This window comes from Lolium perenne, chromosome 2 (assembly GCF_019359855.2).
Source record: "Lolium perenne isolate Kyuss_39 chromosome 2, Kyuss_2.0, whole genome shotgun sequence".
In the NCBI taxonomy this organism is placed as follows: Eukaryota; Viridiplantae; Streptophyta; class Magnoliopsida; order Poales; family Poaceae; genus Lolium; species Lolium perenne.
In genome coordinates this window covers 190,718,311-190,732,341 of record NC_067245.2, presented here as the reverse complement: position 1 = coordinate 190,732,341, position 14,031 = coordinate 190,718,311, and the positions used below count along the sequence as shown (strand labels likewise).

The 14,031-nt window shown below is 53.7% G+C and overlaps 1 protein-coding gene across 1 annotated transcript; it reads left to right on the top strand.

Moving 5' to 3' along the window:
• Positions 1-840: 840 nt before the first annotated feature.
• On the top strand, positions 841-13,641 carry LOC127306858 (wall-associated receptor kinase 5-like). Its single transcript, XM_051337563.1, has 4 exons — positions 841-1,819; positions 10,623-11,111; positions 11,888-12,037; positions 12,121-13,641. The coding sequence occupies exons 1-4, from the start codon at positions 907-909 to the stop codon at positions 13,371-13,373; spliced, it is 2,805 nt and encodes a 934-aa protein (XP_051193523.1). The 5' UTR covers positions 841-906; the 3' UTR covers positions 13,374-13,641.
• Positions 13,642-14,031: the final 390 nt, after the last annotated feature.

Here is a 14,031-nt window from a genome sequence, read left to right as displayed (position 1 = left end):
CCGTAGAAGAGCATGGCATGCTCTTGCATGGCCTTCGCCTCCGCCTCCGTTTGGAGGAGCTGGAACTGCTCGGCCACCCTCTATCGCTCCTCCGCGGCAGGGGCCTCCTTCTTCCATTGTTCGAGCGCCCTGCGCCGGTCAGCCTGCTTCTTGCTCTCGATCGCCCTTTTCTCCGTGGTGAGCTTGGGCTTCGCCTTCTTCGTGGCCGGCGCGGGCTGCGGGACCACCGGAGCGTCCACGACAGGAGCCTCCTCCACGGCAGGAGCGACAACGGCCGTGAACTTGGCCTCGACTCCGATGGTGGCAGTGGTGGCAGGAGCTTCGTTGATCATCTCTAGGTTTTGAGAGTGGAGTGAAGTGAGTGTGTTTTGGTAGGCAGACATGCGGGCCAGTGAAGGACAAGGGGAGGACGCGAGAGGGCAGCCGTCGGTGTCCACAGCCACACAAACGAGGTGTACGGGTGTATACATGGTGCCCTGTTCCCCAGGTGTACGGATGTATTTTTTACAGCACATTTTTTATGGACCGCTACAATTAAATCAGGCCAGAGGCAGTAGTATGTTTAATTTAGAAAAAAAAACGTCTTGTTTTTATTTTACTTTTGGCTCCAATTAACTTGGACCGCATCCTTGCATGCCGTACCACGCACGTTGTTGAATAGTCGTTTATTAAAAGTCGTGTTGGGTTAATGCCATGAAGCTTCTGTTTATGAATAAAAGTCCTGAAATTCCCCGCAAAAAAATACCATGAAATTGACAGGTAATTCAGCTTGCTTCGCGCGCCTTTAGACAGAAATATATACCGCGTCGTCGCTCCTGAGTACGTACGCCTTCAGATACTCCTCACTAGCCAATATACCAATCCTGTCTAGTTCATTTGTACACCTCGAATATTGGGCGGACGAACATGAGGCTCCTCGACGCACTCTCCTGGTTGCTCCCACTGCTGCTGCTACAGCCGGCAGCGGTGCGGGCATCCGGCGTGAAAAGAAGCCAACCGGCGAACGGGGCGGCTCTTCCCTCCACCGCCACGCTTGCCGGTTGTCAGAAGAGCTGTGGGAATCTGAGCTTCGAGTACCCATTCGGTATCGGGCCTGGCTGCTTCCGGTCGCAGGACTTTGAGCTCATCTGCAAAAACCACAATTCCTCGCATGCTCCCATGCTCTTCCTGCACGACGGCATCACGGAGGTCGCCCAGGATACTGAGTATATCTCCACCTACCCCCACCAATTAATTGAGGTATCGTTTTCCCGTTCCATCCCCTTGAGACCTGAGGTCGATGTGTACAGCATGTCCTGGAATCTTGGGAGATCCTTCAGATTCGATGATTTACAACTAAACTTCACCGGTTGCGACTTCGACATGCACGTGCTTGACAAGAACAATACGGTGAGACAGTGCAGTGCTACATGTCCTGACGAAGACATCGCGGGCTGGGTGGCTCGGGAGAACTGCAACGGCACAGGATGTTGCTCCACCTATGTTCGCTTCGGCTCCTCCGAGACTGCTGCCGCCTTCGAGATCAAGTTTGTCCGCCAAAATATTGGAGAACCAAAATTCAAAGAGCACAATAATAACCAAAGGTCCATATGGGATTCAATTGATGTTACCGCTGATGCCGATATTAGCTGGGGCATCGTCGTTGATCAACCCGGCCCTGCTAGCACCTTCCGGCGCAGGACAGATTATGCATGTCTTGGCAACCATAGCCGTGATGTCACTGATGATCAATCAAACTACGTCAGTCGTTATTATTGTATTTGCGAAGCTGGTTACAGAGGCAATCCATACATAACTGATGGATGTTCAGGTGACAAAGGTAATTACTCTGCGATTTTATTTTTTCTTACAGTGCGTATGCACGCCCAAATTTCTTTAATTTTATTAGTTAACCAAAATAGTAACTAGTTTTTTAAAGGAGAAAGTTACAAAAAAATCACCACAATTAGGTTTTGCGATAAAAAAAAGCCCCACATATATTGGGTAACTGTTTTTCAAAAAACACTTAACCCGCTTTTAAGCCGTGCTAACGAGGTTTCTGACTGATGATTTTTTTTTTCGAGAGCACGCGCAAAACGTGCCTTATCTTTATAGAAGAAAAAGAGCGTAACAATATACAAGAACATCACCATGGTACTGAGGACACACGCACACCACCCTCACTCCGCCTAGGCCTACTCTCTCGCTATATCTAGCCTCCCTCCTCTCTTGGCCCTCTCCCAAAGGTAGAACTCATCTCTGATTTGGTCCACCATTTGGTCCACCGTCTTCTGCTCCCTGTCGTTTCCGAAAACCCTCGCATTCCGCTGCTTCCAGAGTGTCCATGCCGTGCCGATCACCATGGAGTCGAAGCGCTTCCTATCAACCCTCCTCAGTCACTTGAGGGCCTCTGTCCACCATCTCTCCAGATTTCCAGTGAATCCTGGGTCGGTGATCCGTAACTCCGCACTGTGAAGTACCCTAGACCAAACTTGTCTCGCATAAGGGCAAAGGACAAGCATATGGTCAACATTATCCTTGTCTTGCAGGCATGTGTAACATGCATCCGGGAGCTCCTGCAGCCCGTGTCTCGCTCTCCTGTCTGAAGTCCACAAACGGTATTTTAGAGCCAGCCATGCGAAGATCTTGCATTTCATGGGCGTGAAGGAACCCCATACCGGTCTGCTCATACTCCATCTTACACTCCATTGGCAAAGCATCTCGTAGGTGCACTTTGCCGTGTATGCTCCTGACTCAGCACCTTTCCAGGATATATGGTCGGGTCTGGAGACATCTCTCTCCACTGTTTTGACAACCTCCCACAACCTCAGACATTGCCTCCAAAGCTCAGCCGTCATCTCTCCGGGTATGTCTTCCATCCAAACGTCCCCATCCAAAGCCTCCGCCACCAAGCAAGTGTTTTTTTCTCCTGGAGGTTACCTTGGCAAAGACCTCCAGCGCCAGCTCCTCCGCAGTGTATCCACTTATCCATCGGTCTCTCCAGAAATAGGTAAACCGCCCATCCCCCACGCTAAAGCGAGCCAGACTCTGGAACACTCCCGCCACGACTGGATCGTTCAACCCGGGTAGCCCTTGCCAAGGCCTCTCCGGGTCCGTGCGTCTGAGCCACATCCATCTCACTCTCAGTGCGAGGCCTTGCAACCTCAAGTCCTTCACTCCCAACCCACCAAACTCCTTAGGCTTGCAAATACTCCTCCACACCACTAGGAATTGGCCCCCTTGGACCTCGTCCTTGCCAACCCAAAATAAAGCTCTCGTCCACCTGTTTATGTCCTCCAATAGCCACACTGGAGCCTCCGCCACCACCATTTGGTGCACCGCTCTAGCTGCGACCACTGAGTTAATCAGTACTATCCTTCCTTCTCTCTTGATGAGCCCTCTTTGCCACGCAGGCACGCACTTGATAACTTGGTCCAGTAGCGGCTGCCACCCAGCCTTAGTTAGGGGCCTGAGAGCCAACTGGAGCTCTAGGTACCGAATCGGGAATCTCGCGAGCTCACAACCCAAAATCCTCGTAGTCCTTTCCTCCTCCTCATGTGTTCCTCAAATCAATGTGGTTGTCGTCTTTCTAAAGTTTACTCGCATGCCCGAGGCCCCTCCAAAGAGGCTCAGCATATGTCTCACTGCCCACAGCTCCGCATGCTCCGGCTTGAGGAAAATGATGACATCATCAGCGTACACCGAGATTCTCTGTAAATGCGAGATGGAAGCCAAGTTCCCAAATAACCCCTCATCCGCCGCCTTAGTGATCATAGCGGAGAGGGCCTCCATGACCGCTACAAACAGCATGGGCGACGTGGGGTCACCCTGTCTCAGTCCTTGACGATGATATATGCGGTCTCCCGGCACTCCATTAACCATGATCCTCGTGTTTACCGTATAAAGCAGCAGTGCTATCCACTTCAAAAATCTCTCGCCAAACCCCATTCTTCTGAGCACCTCAAACAGGAAGCTCCACGAAATTGAGTCAAAAGCCCGCGCTAGGTCTAGCTTTAGCAGCACTCCAGTCTGTCTCCTCATGTTGATTTTTCTGGCCACTTGTCTCACAAGCACAAAGTTATCATGCAAACTCCGGTGTTTAATGAACGTCGATTGATTCATGCTCACAAACTCTCCAAGCCTCTATCGGAGCTGGTTTGCAATGATTTTTTAGAACAGTTTCGCAAAGCTGTGCACAAGGCTTATGGGCCTAAAAACCTTTATCTCCAAAGCATCCGGTTTCTTGGGTATCAAGGTGATCAACGCTCGGTTCAGCCGAGCAAAGCCTCTACCATCTCCCACACATAGTTTCATGAGGCCGGCAAGGATGTCAGGTTTAATGATTGGCCATGCTCTCTGGTAGAAGGCGCCGGTGAAACCATCTGGCCCCGGCGACCTGTCCCCTGGCATCTCTCGTATAGTGTTCTATACCTCCTCCTCCGTGAACATGGCGTCCAAATCACCGAGGTCCGCAACGGGGATGTTTAAGGCCTCCAGGTTTATAGTGTGCTCTCTGTTTTGAATGCTCCCAATGAGCCTCTCATATGCCTCGGTGAACACCTCATTCTTCCTCTCTTGTGTGGTCGTCGTCTCCTCACCTACTCTCACCGAGGCAATGTAGTTTTTAGTTCTCCTCCCATTCGCCACCGCATGGAACAACTTGGTGTTAGCATCTCCCTCTCGCAACCATCTGATTCTCGATCTTTGCCTAGCAATTGTGCGTTCCAGGGACGACATCCCCAACACCTCCTGCTTGAGCGTTCTCCTAAGCCACGCCTCCGCATGCGCGAGCATTCTCGATTCTTGCGCCACATCGAACCTTAGAATCAAGGTATTGGCCATGGCGATCTTAAGCTTAATGTTCCCCACTTTTCCCTCTCCCCACGCCTAGAAGTGCTCCACCGCATTGCGGAACAAGGCGTTCAGATGTCTGAACAGGTCAACAATGCAAGGGTTGCATACCCAAGCCTCTCTCAGGGCCTCCTCGAACCCCTCCAGATTTAGCCAGAAGGGCCTAAACGCCACACTCAACAAAAGATGGATCGGTGCATGATCCGACACCGATGATGATAACGCCTGCAAGATGGAATCTGGGTGCATGATATCCCAGTCCACCGATGCAATCGCCCGATCGATGCGCGTAAGCGTGGGCACCTCTCTCTCGCTACTCCAGGTAAATCTCCTCCCATGGAGATAGAGATCCTTGATCTCATGCTCCTGAACAAACTGCCTGAACCTCGCCATCATGAGTCTATCTAAACGGTCATTGTTTTTCTCCTCCGCGTATATGATCATGTTGAAGTCCCGTAGGAGCAGCCACTGCCCTAACTCATGTAGGAATCTTAACTTGTCCTCGTTTGTTTGAGGCCCGTAAACGGTGGTGATCCACGATCTATTATTGTCTCTGGGGATGACTTCCCCGGTAACCGCATAGTCGTCGTAGCTCACACGCTCTACGTAAACATAGGATTTGTTCCAGGCTAAAAGGATCCCTCCTCTCGTCTCCACCGCAGGCAAATACACATAACCATCAAATGATGGCCCTAGACATTGCATAACCTGAAAATGATCAATTACATCCAGCCTCGTCTCCTGGAGGCACACCACACTAACTCTAAGACTAGCTATGAACTCACGCACCGCATCTCTCTTGGCTGGATTGTTCAAGCCTCGAACGTTCCAGCACCGAATCTCGAAGGTACAATCCATGGAGAACTACAAAAACACTCCCTCCCTCCTCTGCACCTCAGTGCGCTGGCACTGCCCTCATGCAGTGCACCTCCCTCTCGAAGCTCGTGGCTAGCTCCTTGCCAAAGATGGCCGCAAGGACTCGAAAGTGCGCGTCCTAGATCGGTGAGTCGAAGAACTCCTTGAAGCGTCTCAGATCCTCCTCCCTGACTGAAAGGTTCTCCGGGCAGAAACCTAACGCCTTGAGCAACGAACTATCCGCTGTCGATGCCATCTTGATTTGCGTGCCAGCCAACGCTGCCACCGACCTACGTGTCACTCTCTTAGGCGTGAAAGGCTCTGCATCCGCCCTCAGCCCAGTGGCCTTCTCAAACTCTTGCAGCAAAGGTGGCGCAAGGGCCTTCAGGATGGAGGAGCAAAAGTTCTTGACCCTTGCCAACTCCAATTGCTCCTGTTCACGCACTGTGGCCACCTCCTCGCGATCAGCCTCTCTTGCTCCAACCAAAGTCTCCTGCTCCCTCTCAAGATGATGGGCCATTGCCCTAGGCACCAGTTGCATTTGGCTGTTAGGCCCAGTAAAGGACGTGCCTGCTGGGCTGGTCTCAGTGTTTCTGTTGTTGCACGACTCCACACGCGAAAGAACTGGCGAGCTTGGAGCTGGACGATCCGAACGATCCGAGCCTTCCTCGAGGCGGGACCCACCTGAGAGGGAGATGCGAACGAATTCCTCAACGCGCTCCGCGCAACCTCCAACTCCCGCATCCTTTCTTTTTGTGGCCAAGCCGCTGCTGCAAGGGCCCACAAAATCTCCAGATGGCGCGGGACTCCTATTCCCCATCCCATGATTGTCTCCATGCGCAGGCCCGGTCGGCACGGAAAACTCGCCAGGCTCGGGATCGGCGCCATCTGGCCCGGTCGGCACGGGATTTGCTCCAGCCTCCGGGTCCGCAACCGCTAGCAACGAGTCAGGAGCGTCCGCCCACTCCAACTGGTCCGCGGTGGGGGCACCGGCCTTAGGAGCTGCCACGTCGCGCCCCACCAACGGCTCTTGTCCTCCTATTGGCGGGGCCCTCCACGACCACGCTCTCCTTTCTCTTTTCTGTCTGCACCTCTACAGAGACAGTGGGCAAAGCAACTTTTTCTGAGGAAAGTTGCACCTCCTTGACTGTCAGGGCCAGCGCCTCCCTTGGACTTGGACTGAGATTGACCCTGGCAGTTTGAACCAAGGGCGCGGGCTTGCCAACCCTGGCAGGGCCCGCGTCTTCCTCGGTGCTGGCGCCGCCGTGGCCATGACCGTACTGACGCCAAGCTGCGCCGAATCTCCACCTCCCGGGCCGCGGCGATGATCTGGCACCCCGCGTTGCCAAGCAAAACTCCGTGAAACTCTCCTGGGGTTAGCACCGCCGCCACTCCCGCCGCCGCCGTCCCCAGAACCTCCTTCGAACTCCCTCGGACTACCATGGCCGTGACCCTCTGAGAAACGTGCTGCAGCCACCTCGTCACCCACAACCTCCTCCACTCTCACAACATGGACTAGCACCCGGTACTGAAGCGTCGTGATGTCGTCTTTGCCCTGTCCGGCACCGCGCACCGCCATCGCCGCCGTCCTTGCAGGCACAACACGTGCGCCTCCGCCTGGAGCTGGCTCCGGCACCGCTAGCAGCCTCACCACCGGAATGGCCTCCAGGTCAGAGGTCCACGCCATCAGCCTTGAACAGCGCAAGATTCCTTCTTGCCTTCATCTCCGACGCCACCGTGTCCACCGCGCAACTCCGCCCGAGCAGGTCCTCGACCACCGCCGTATCCCAGGCATGCGGTGGCAACCCCCCCCCCCCCCCCCCCAGCACCAACTCTACCTTGCTCCGCAAAGGCACAAGCTGCGCCTGCGCATGCCGGTTCCAGGGACGAAAGGATAGCAGCGCTCCGGCAACTAAAACTAGCGTCATGACGGCAACATGATCCCTCAGCTCGCTAGACGCGAAGACGGCAATGAAATCCTCCGGCGCGAAGACATGCACAGAGACCGCACCCTCCGGCATGCCGCGCCACCTCAGAGCCGCCTCCACCTGCTCGGAAGACACCGCCGGCCTCCTGCCTCCCACAATGAACACCATGGCGAGCTGGAGCCTCTGCTCGAGGCCGCACATGGCCGCCGTTCATCTGACCACGCACAGCAGCGGCTGCGCCGAGACCATGCCCGCGCCAGCCTCACGAACTAGCTCATGCACCGGGTCCACCACGAGTGGCGGCCACTCCTCCATTGGTGGCAACCTCGAAACGACAGGGGGCGGCGGCGGTGGCGGGGGCGAGGACTGTGGTGGTGGTGGCGACGGTGGTGGGGGCGGGGAAGCCGACCTCATGCCCCTCCCACCCTCACGACCAGACCTGCGGCGTGCCAGCTTGGCGAGAGCAAGCTGCCGCAACTCCTCCTCCGACGAGGGACTCCTCGGACGCTTGCAGTCCAGGGCAGGGTGCCCCTTCTGCCATCATCGCATGCACACCTCGGCGTTCATGCAGTCTCGCTTGCGGTGCCCCGGCAAGAAACACCGGAAGCACAAGCCTCTCATCTCCGGCGCCGACGCGCCCCAACCCGACGCGCCCAAAGCTTGCCCTTCGATGGCTTGGGCATCTCCCAGACCAGCCTGTCCTGGATCCTCGCCCGCCCCTCCAGCGGGTCCTTCTCCCTCACCTCCGGCCGCGGCGCCACGCTCCCGCCCGACGACGTCGAGGATATGCCGAGCCCGGAGACGTGGTCGTGCCGCCGCGGCGACGCCGACAAAACAGACTCGGGGCTCCCCTTCGGTGCCCAGCGGTGCGAGAAACCAGGCGGATGAGAGGCAGTGGAGTCCATGGTTGTGGAAGCGGCGACGCCGGCGCGGCGCCTCGGTGGCGGCGGCGACGTGGTGGCAGCCTACCTGCGCTCGAAACCTCTCTCGCTCTCACCTACCTAGCTGCCCGGCTTTCCACCCAATAAAAATCTTTAGGCAGTAGTAACTCTGACTGGTGATTTTGTCTGACCGTGGCACTGCAATAACGGTCTCGTGCGACATTTGTGAGAGTTAGACTTCAAAATTTTGGACTATTTTGCAATTTTCTAAAACCATTTGTCAGTACCCTTTTTTTTGTCTATTTAGAAAAGCCCACCGATGCATATCTCAATAAACGCGCTGGTGATGATAGAGCGGCAGCGAGTGGACCTGCTCCACCTTTTAGAGCATCCCCACTCGTTGGAGGCCCCCGGGGCATAATCCGGATAGAAATTGGTCCGGATTGGACCTATTTTTGGCATGGGGAGCTACACTTTTCCAGTCATCTCCCCACACACGGCGCTCGTGAGGATGCCTGGAAGGTGTTCGACCAGCATCGACCATGCCGGCCACGCACCCGATGGTGGTGCAATGTCGGCGTACGGCGGCGCGGGCTGCGCGGATCCAGCGTCGGATCTTGGCCTCGAGGGCGTCCCACTCGAGGCGCTGGACGTCGCCGATGCTGAGGCGCTCGACGCCGAGGCGGCGGAGGGAGGCGTCGACGGCGGGCTTGCGGACGGAGGCGTAGACCTGCGCGCACTCGCGGCCGTAGCCGGCGGCGGCCATCCGGGAGGCGATGGCGCGGAGGTCGGCGACGGCGTCGTCGGGGAGGAGGTCGATCTCGCGGATGCTGCGCAGCCGAGCGGTAGTCGCTGCGGCGGCCGACGCGGTAGGCGACGGGGGTCGTCCTCGTCGACGGCGGGAGGTCGACGGAGGAGAGCGAGCCGGAGCGGTCGGCCGGAGATGGTGGAGAGCGAGGTGAGGTCCACGAGCGCCTCGATCTCGAGGTCGAAGGCGCGGGAGGAGAGCACGTGCCGGAACTCGTCCTCGAGCCGCGCCATGGCCACCCGCACGGCGCCGGAGCCGCCGAGCCCGGACGCCGCCGCCGCCCCGAGCCCGGACGGCGGCGCGAGGCGGCGGATGTCGTCCACCGCGCGGAGGAAGCGCTCCGCCTCGGCACGATCCCCCGCGCCGTCGAACAGCATGGGCTCGTCGTCCCGGCCGGCGGCCGCCGTGGATGCCGGGGATGAGTCCCAGCGCATGACGACCCGCTCCGCCGCCTCCAGCTCGGTGGATTGGTCCATGGCGTGTCCAGTTGACTCCTCGTCTCCCGAACACTGCGAGGTCCCGGCGAGGCCACCTGCGATCTCCGTTCTGCCCGTCGTGCTCTAGCTCGGCAAGGTGGGGAAAAGATCAAGGAGAGAGAAGGGCGGTAGGTGGAGAGAAAAATCAGAAGAGAGAGGAGACTAGTCCCTGACAGCGGGCTAGGTGGACGAGAATGTTTCATCCGGAGCCCCCAGCAGCTCCCCGGGGGACCGGGCTTGGCATGGGGAGTCCGGACGGATATAAGTCCAAATCCGGGCGAAATCGAGACTCTGGGCGCACGACTTTACGCCATCCGGATGAAAAAAGTTGGTCCTGGGGGGCTTCTCGGGGGCTGGCTGGAGGTGCTCTTACTCCCTCCCAGCGAGGCAGCAACCTCTCTACCGACACAAGGCCGGTGCCTCCTACCACGCCCCGCAGATCAGAGAACGCCAAGACCACGCCGCCGCGCCCCACGACCAGCTCCGCGCCCCCGTCGACCACACCGGCCCGCTCCGCCACCGCCGAGTGAGGGGGATAAGTGGCCTCGCCGTCGCCGGCGCCCCTAGGATTTTCCCGGCGACGCCCTCTGGCGGCGGTGAGGGGGGGAGGGGGCTGGCGGCGAGGGAGTTAGGGTTCGCCCTGCCGCTCGCGGGAACGGGCAGGACGAACTATTTTCCGCGCGTATGGTCTTCTTGTTCTTAGAAGAAAGAGATGCCCATTCCCGTCGTCGAGAGAGTAAAAGAATTATGGCATGTGACCTCCTGTATTGGGTGAAATTTTCTTCTCCATTGTGATGTGATCCAATGAAAGATGTACTGACCTTTTTTTTCCTAATGATCTCAGGGTATGATCCTTTACAACGGAAGACCAATTGCTCTAAATGGTGTGGGAACATCAGTGTTCCTTTCCCATTCGGCCTAGAAGACGGTTGTTCTGCAAGGATGTCGTTTCAGCTCAGTTGTACAAATTCGACATTGTATGCCTACTCCAGTACTCCATACGCCTCAATAGACCACTACATCCTAGTAAACTATATAGATATCAACAATGGAATATTGAAGGTCAAAGACAATACATACTCGGAAGAAGGATTCTTGTTGCGCATGAATGAAGATGTTGAACTCTATGTTGGATATGGGGAATCGGTATCTCAACACTGGGCCGTAGCCAATTTAACATGTCGGGAAGCGCAGCAAAACAGGACAGGGTATGCATGTGCTAGCATGAATAGCACATGCTTGGATGTCTACTCCGCACGAGAATATGTTGGTTACCGTTGCAAGTGTATCTCCGGCTTTGATGGGAATCCATATATCACAGACGGGTGTCAAGGTACACTCTGCCTCATCCTCATCATCTCTTGCGCACCTTCTAATATGCACTCCTCTCTTCATTATGGAGATGCTATAATAAATGGGTGCTCGTGCATCTTTTTAGAAGGGGACTTTTACCATAGCCCAAAATTAATATAGATCATCAATTTTCCTTAATCCAATGTCCAATATGATTTGGTACTCTGCCGCTAGATCCACGGAGTAGTAACTCGAAAAGTCAGTGAGTACTTCAATCTAAGGGGCAAAATGGTAGTCACAACAATCTCATTATTATTTATGGTAACTTCAGTTTTTTGTAATCTCCAAGCATTCGGCCAAAAACCATTGGATGTTTAGCAATAGTCTTAGCTAGGTTAACTTAACCCGTGGCCGGAGGTTAGGTTCTCCACCGTGTCCCCATGCGCCACAAGTCCACAATCACTTAGACAACACCCATGGTAGTAGAGGGGAAGGGATGAGCCCGGAGCCGGCGGGATGTGCCCAGTAGTGGCGACGTATGGCCAAAGTAGAGGGCAGGGAGAGTGCCTGTGTGCCGTAAAAATTCTCTTCCAGGAAGTGATACTGCAAAACAATCTCAAAGAGGAAATTTTTAGATCTGCAAGAAAGTTCTCAAAGTTGTTTATGTGTACATCCGCTTGACTTTGTTTTGTAATCGATGATTACTTGAAGTCTAAAAGAAAGATATTCTTGAACTACTTGCAGACTGGCCTCCATCTAGCAGTTTAACTGCAGTGCTTATGTATTTCCTCTCGTGTTACTTATTCATTGTTGCAGATATTGACGAGTGCAAAATACCGGGCACATGTAATGGGATTTGCCATAACACCCAAGGAAATTATTCTTGCACCGAATGTCCTACAAAAACAGTGTATGACAGTGCAACAAGGATGTGCAGATCGACTAAAGAACACAATCTGGTCCTAGGTGAGTTCTACTACACAATCAATTCTATCGTAATGAGATAAATGAAATCATGGATATAGTAATGACAAGCATAATCATTACAGGTATCACCATTGGGATTAGCGTTGGTTTCGGAATCATGCTTTTTATCTTGATTGTAATATTTTTCATCCGTAGATGGAAAAAAGACATCCAAAATAAACTACGAAGAAAGCACTTTCGGCAAAACCAAGGTCTACTCCTCGAACAATTGATATCATCTGATGAAAATGCGAGTGACAACACCAAGATATTCTCATTACCAGAGTTAGAAAAGGCAACAAATAACTTTGATGCCACACGAATTGTTGGTCATGGAGGACATGGCATGGTTTATAAAGGCATATTATCTGACCAACGGGTAGTGGCCATAAAGAAGTCTAAAGTCATTGAAAAAATTGAGATTAGTCAGTTCATCAATGAGGTTGCCATCCTCTCACAGATAAATCACCGAAATATCGTGAAGCTCTTCGGATGTTGTCTTGAGACTGAAGTCCCATTGCTAGTATATGACTTCATCCCAAATGGTTCGTTATTTGGAATCCTCCATGTCGATACCACTAGCAGTTTTGTTCTGTCATGGGATGATTGTTTGAAAATTGCTGCAGAAGCTGCAGGAGCACTCTATTACCTCCACTCGTCTGCTTCGGTATCGATATTTCATCGTGATGTGAAGTCCACTAACATACTCTTGGATGGAAATTACACCGCGAAAGTATCGGACTTTGGTGCTTCAAGGTTGGTTCCTATTGACCAAACTCATGTCGTTACGAATATACAAGGCACCTTTGGGTACTTGGATCCAGAGTATTACCACACGGGCATGCTAAATGAGAAGAGTGATGTCTATAGCTTTGGTGTCGTACTTGTAGAGTTGTTGCTCAGAAAGAAGCCTATTTTTACAAGTGATTCTGGGCTAAAACAAAACTTGTCCAACTACTTTCTTTGGGAGATGAGTCACAAACCACTTGCAGATATAGTGGCTGCTCAAGTTCTTGAGGAAGCAACATCTGAAGAGATTGATGATGTCGCTAGTCTTGCAGAGACTTGCTTGCGACTACGAGGTGTAGAAAGGCCTACTATGAAACAAGTGGAGATGAAACTACAGCATATCAGATCCAAAAGGTTAAGATCATCTCAGGTTGCAGTGACAAGTGAAGATTTGCAACATTTGTTAAGTGGACAAAGGCAAGTCAACCTTCCGCTATTGGGTGTTCAAGCTGGTATAGGGAACCGAGCTAATTTACCTTCTCAAAGGGAGCAGAACTACTACAGCCTGGAGCAAGAGTTCATGGCATCAGCAACTCTGCCACGGTAGATCGCTGGATTGTCTGGTTTTGTCCGTTTCAAGCGCTAGCTGAATATTTGCCGTCTTTTGATTGATATGGCAATGTATACCGTATATTGTATTGTAGTACACTTACACTCACCAACGGTTTTCATTATTCAGGTTATATGGCCGGCCAGTTTTCGTTGCATCAAAATAATGTTGTAAAATGCTACTGAATCCACCTTTGTATCTCACGATTGGACATTGATTTTGCATCTCAATAAGTAATGCTGTCATAAGGTACTGGTCCACCTAACTTCTGGGAGTTCTATAGTTTACGAACCGGTACGGTGCCAAGGGAACCCAGGAGGCGGCGGAAAAAAGGCAAAAAACCCATCTAGGGTTCCGTCTTCCTCGCCGGCGATACCGCCGGTCCGCTCCGCCTCCGGTGGCCTTCGGGTCTTGGAGGTGTGGTGGGCCACGGTCCCTCGTCGGCGGGGAGTTTCTGTTCTCAATTTAGTTTGCTTTTCAGTCTCATTTTTGGGATGGTGAGGCGGCGGCTACATCCTGAAGTCAGAATAAGGTCCTCCCCGCCCTATCCTCGCTCCGGTGGTGCATCTAGCGTTGTCGGAGGGCGCATGGATTTGTGTGCCCGTCGGATCTGCTGGGATCCGATCGGTTTTCATGTTTGTTGGTGTGGTTTCAT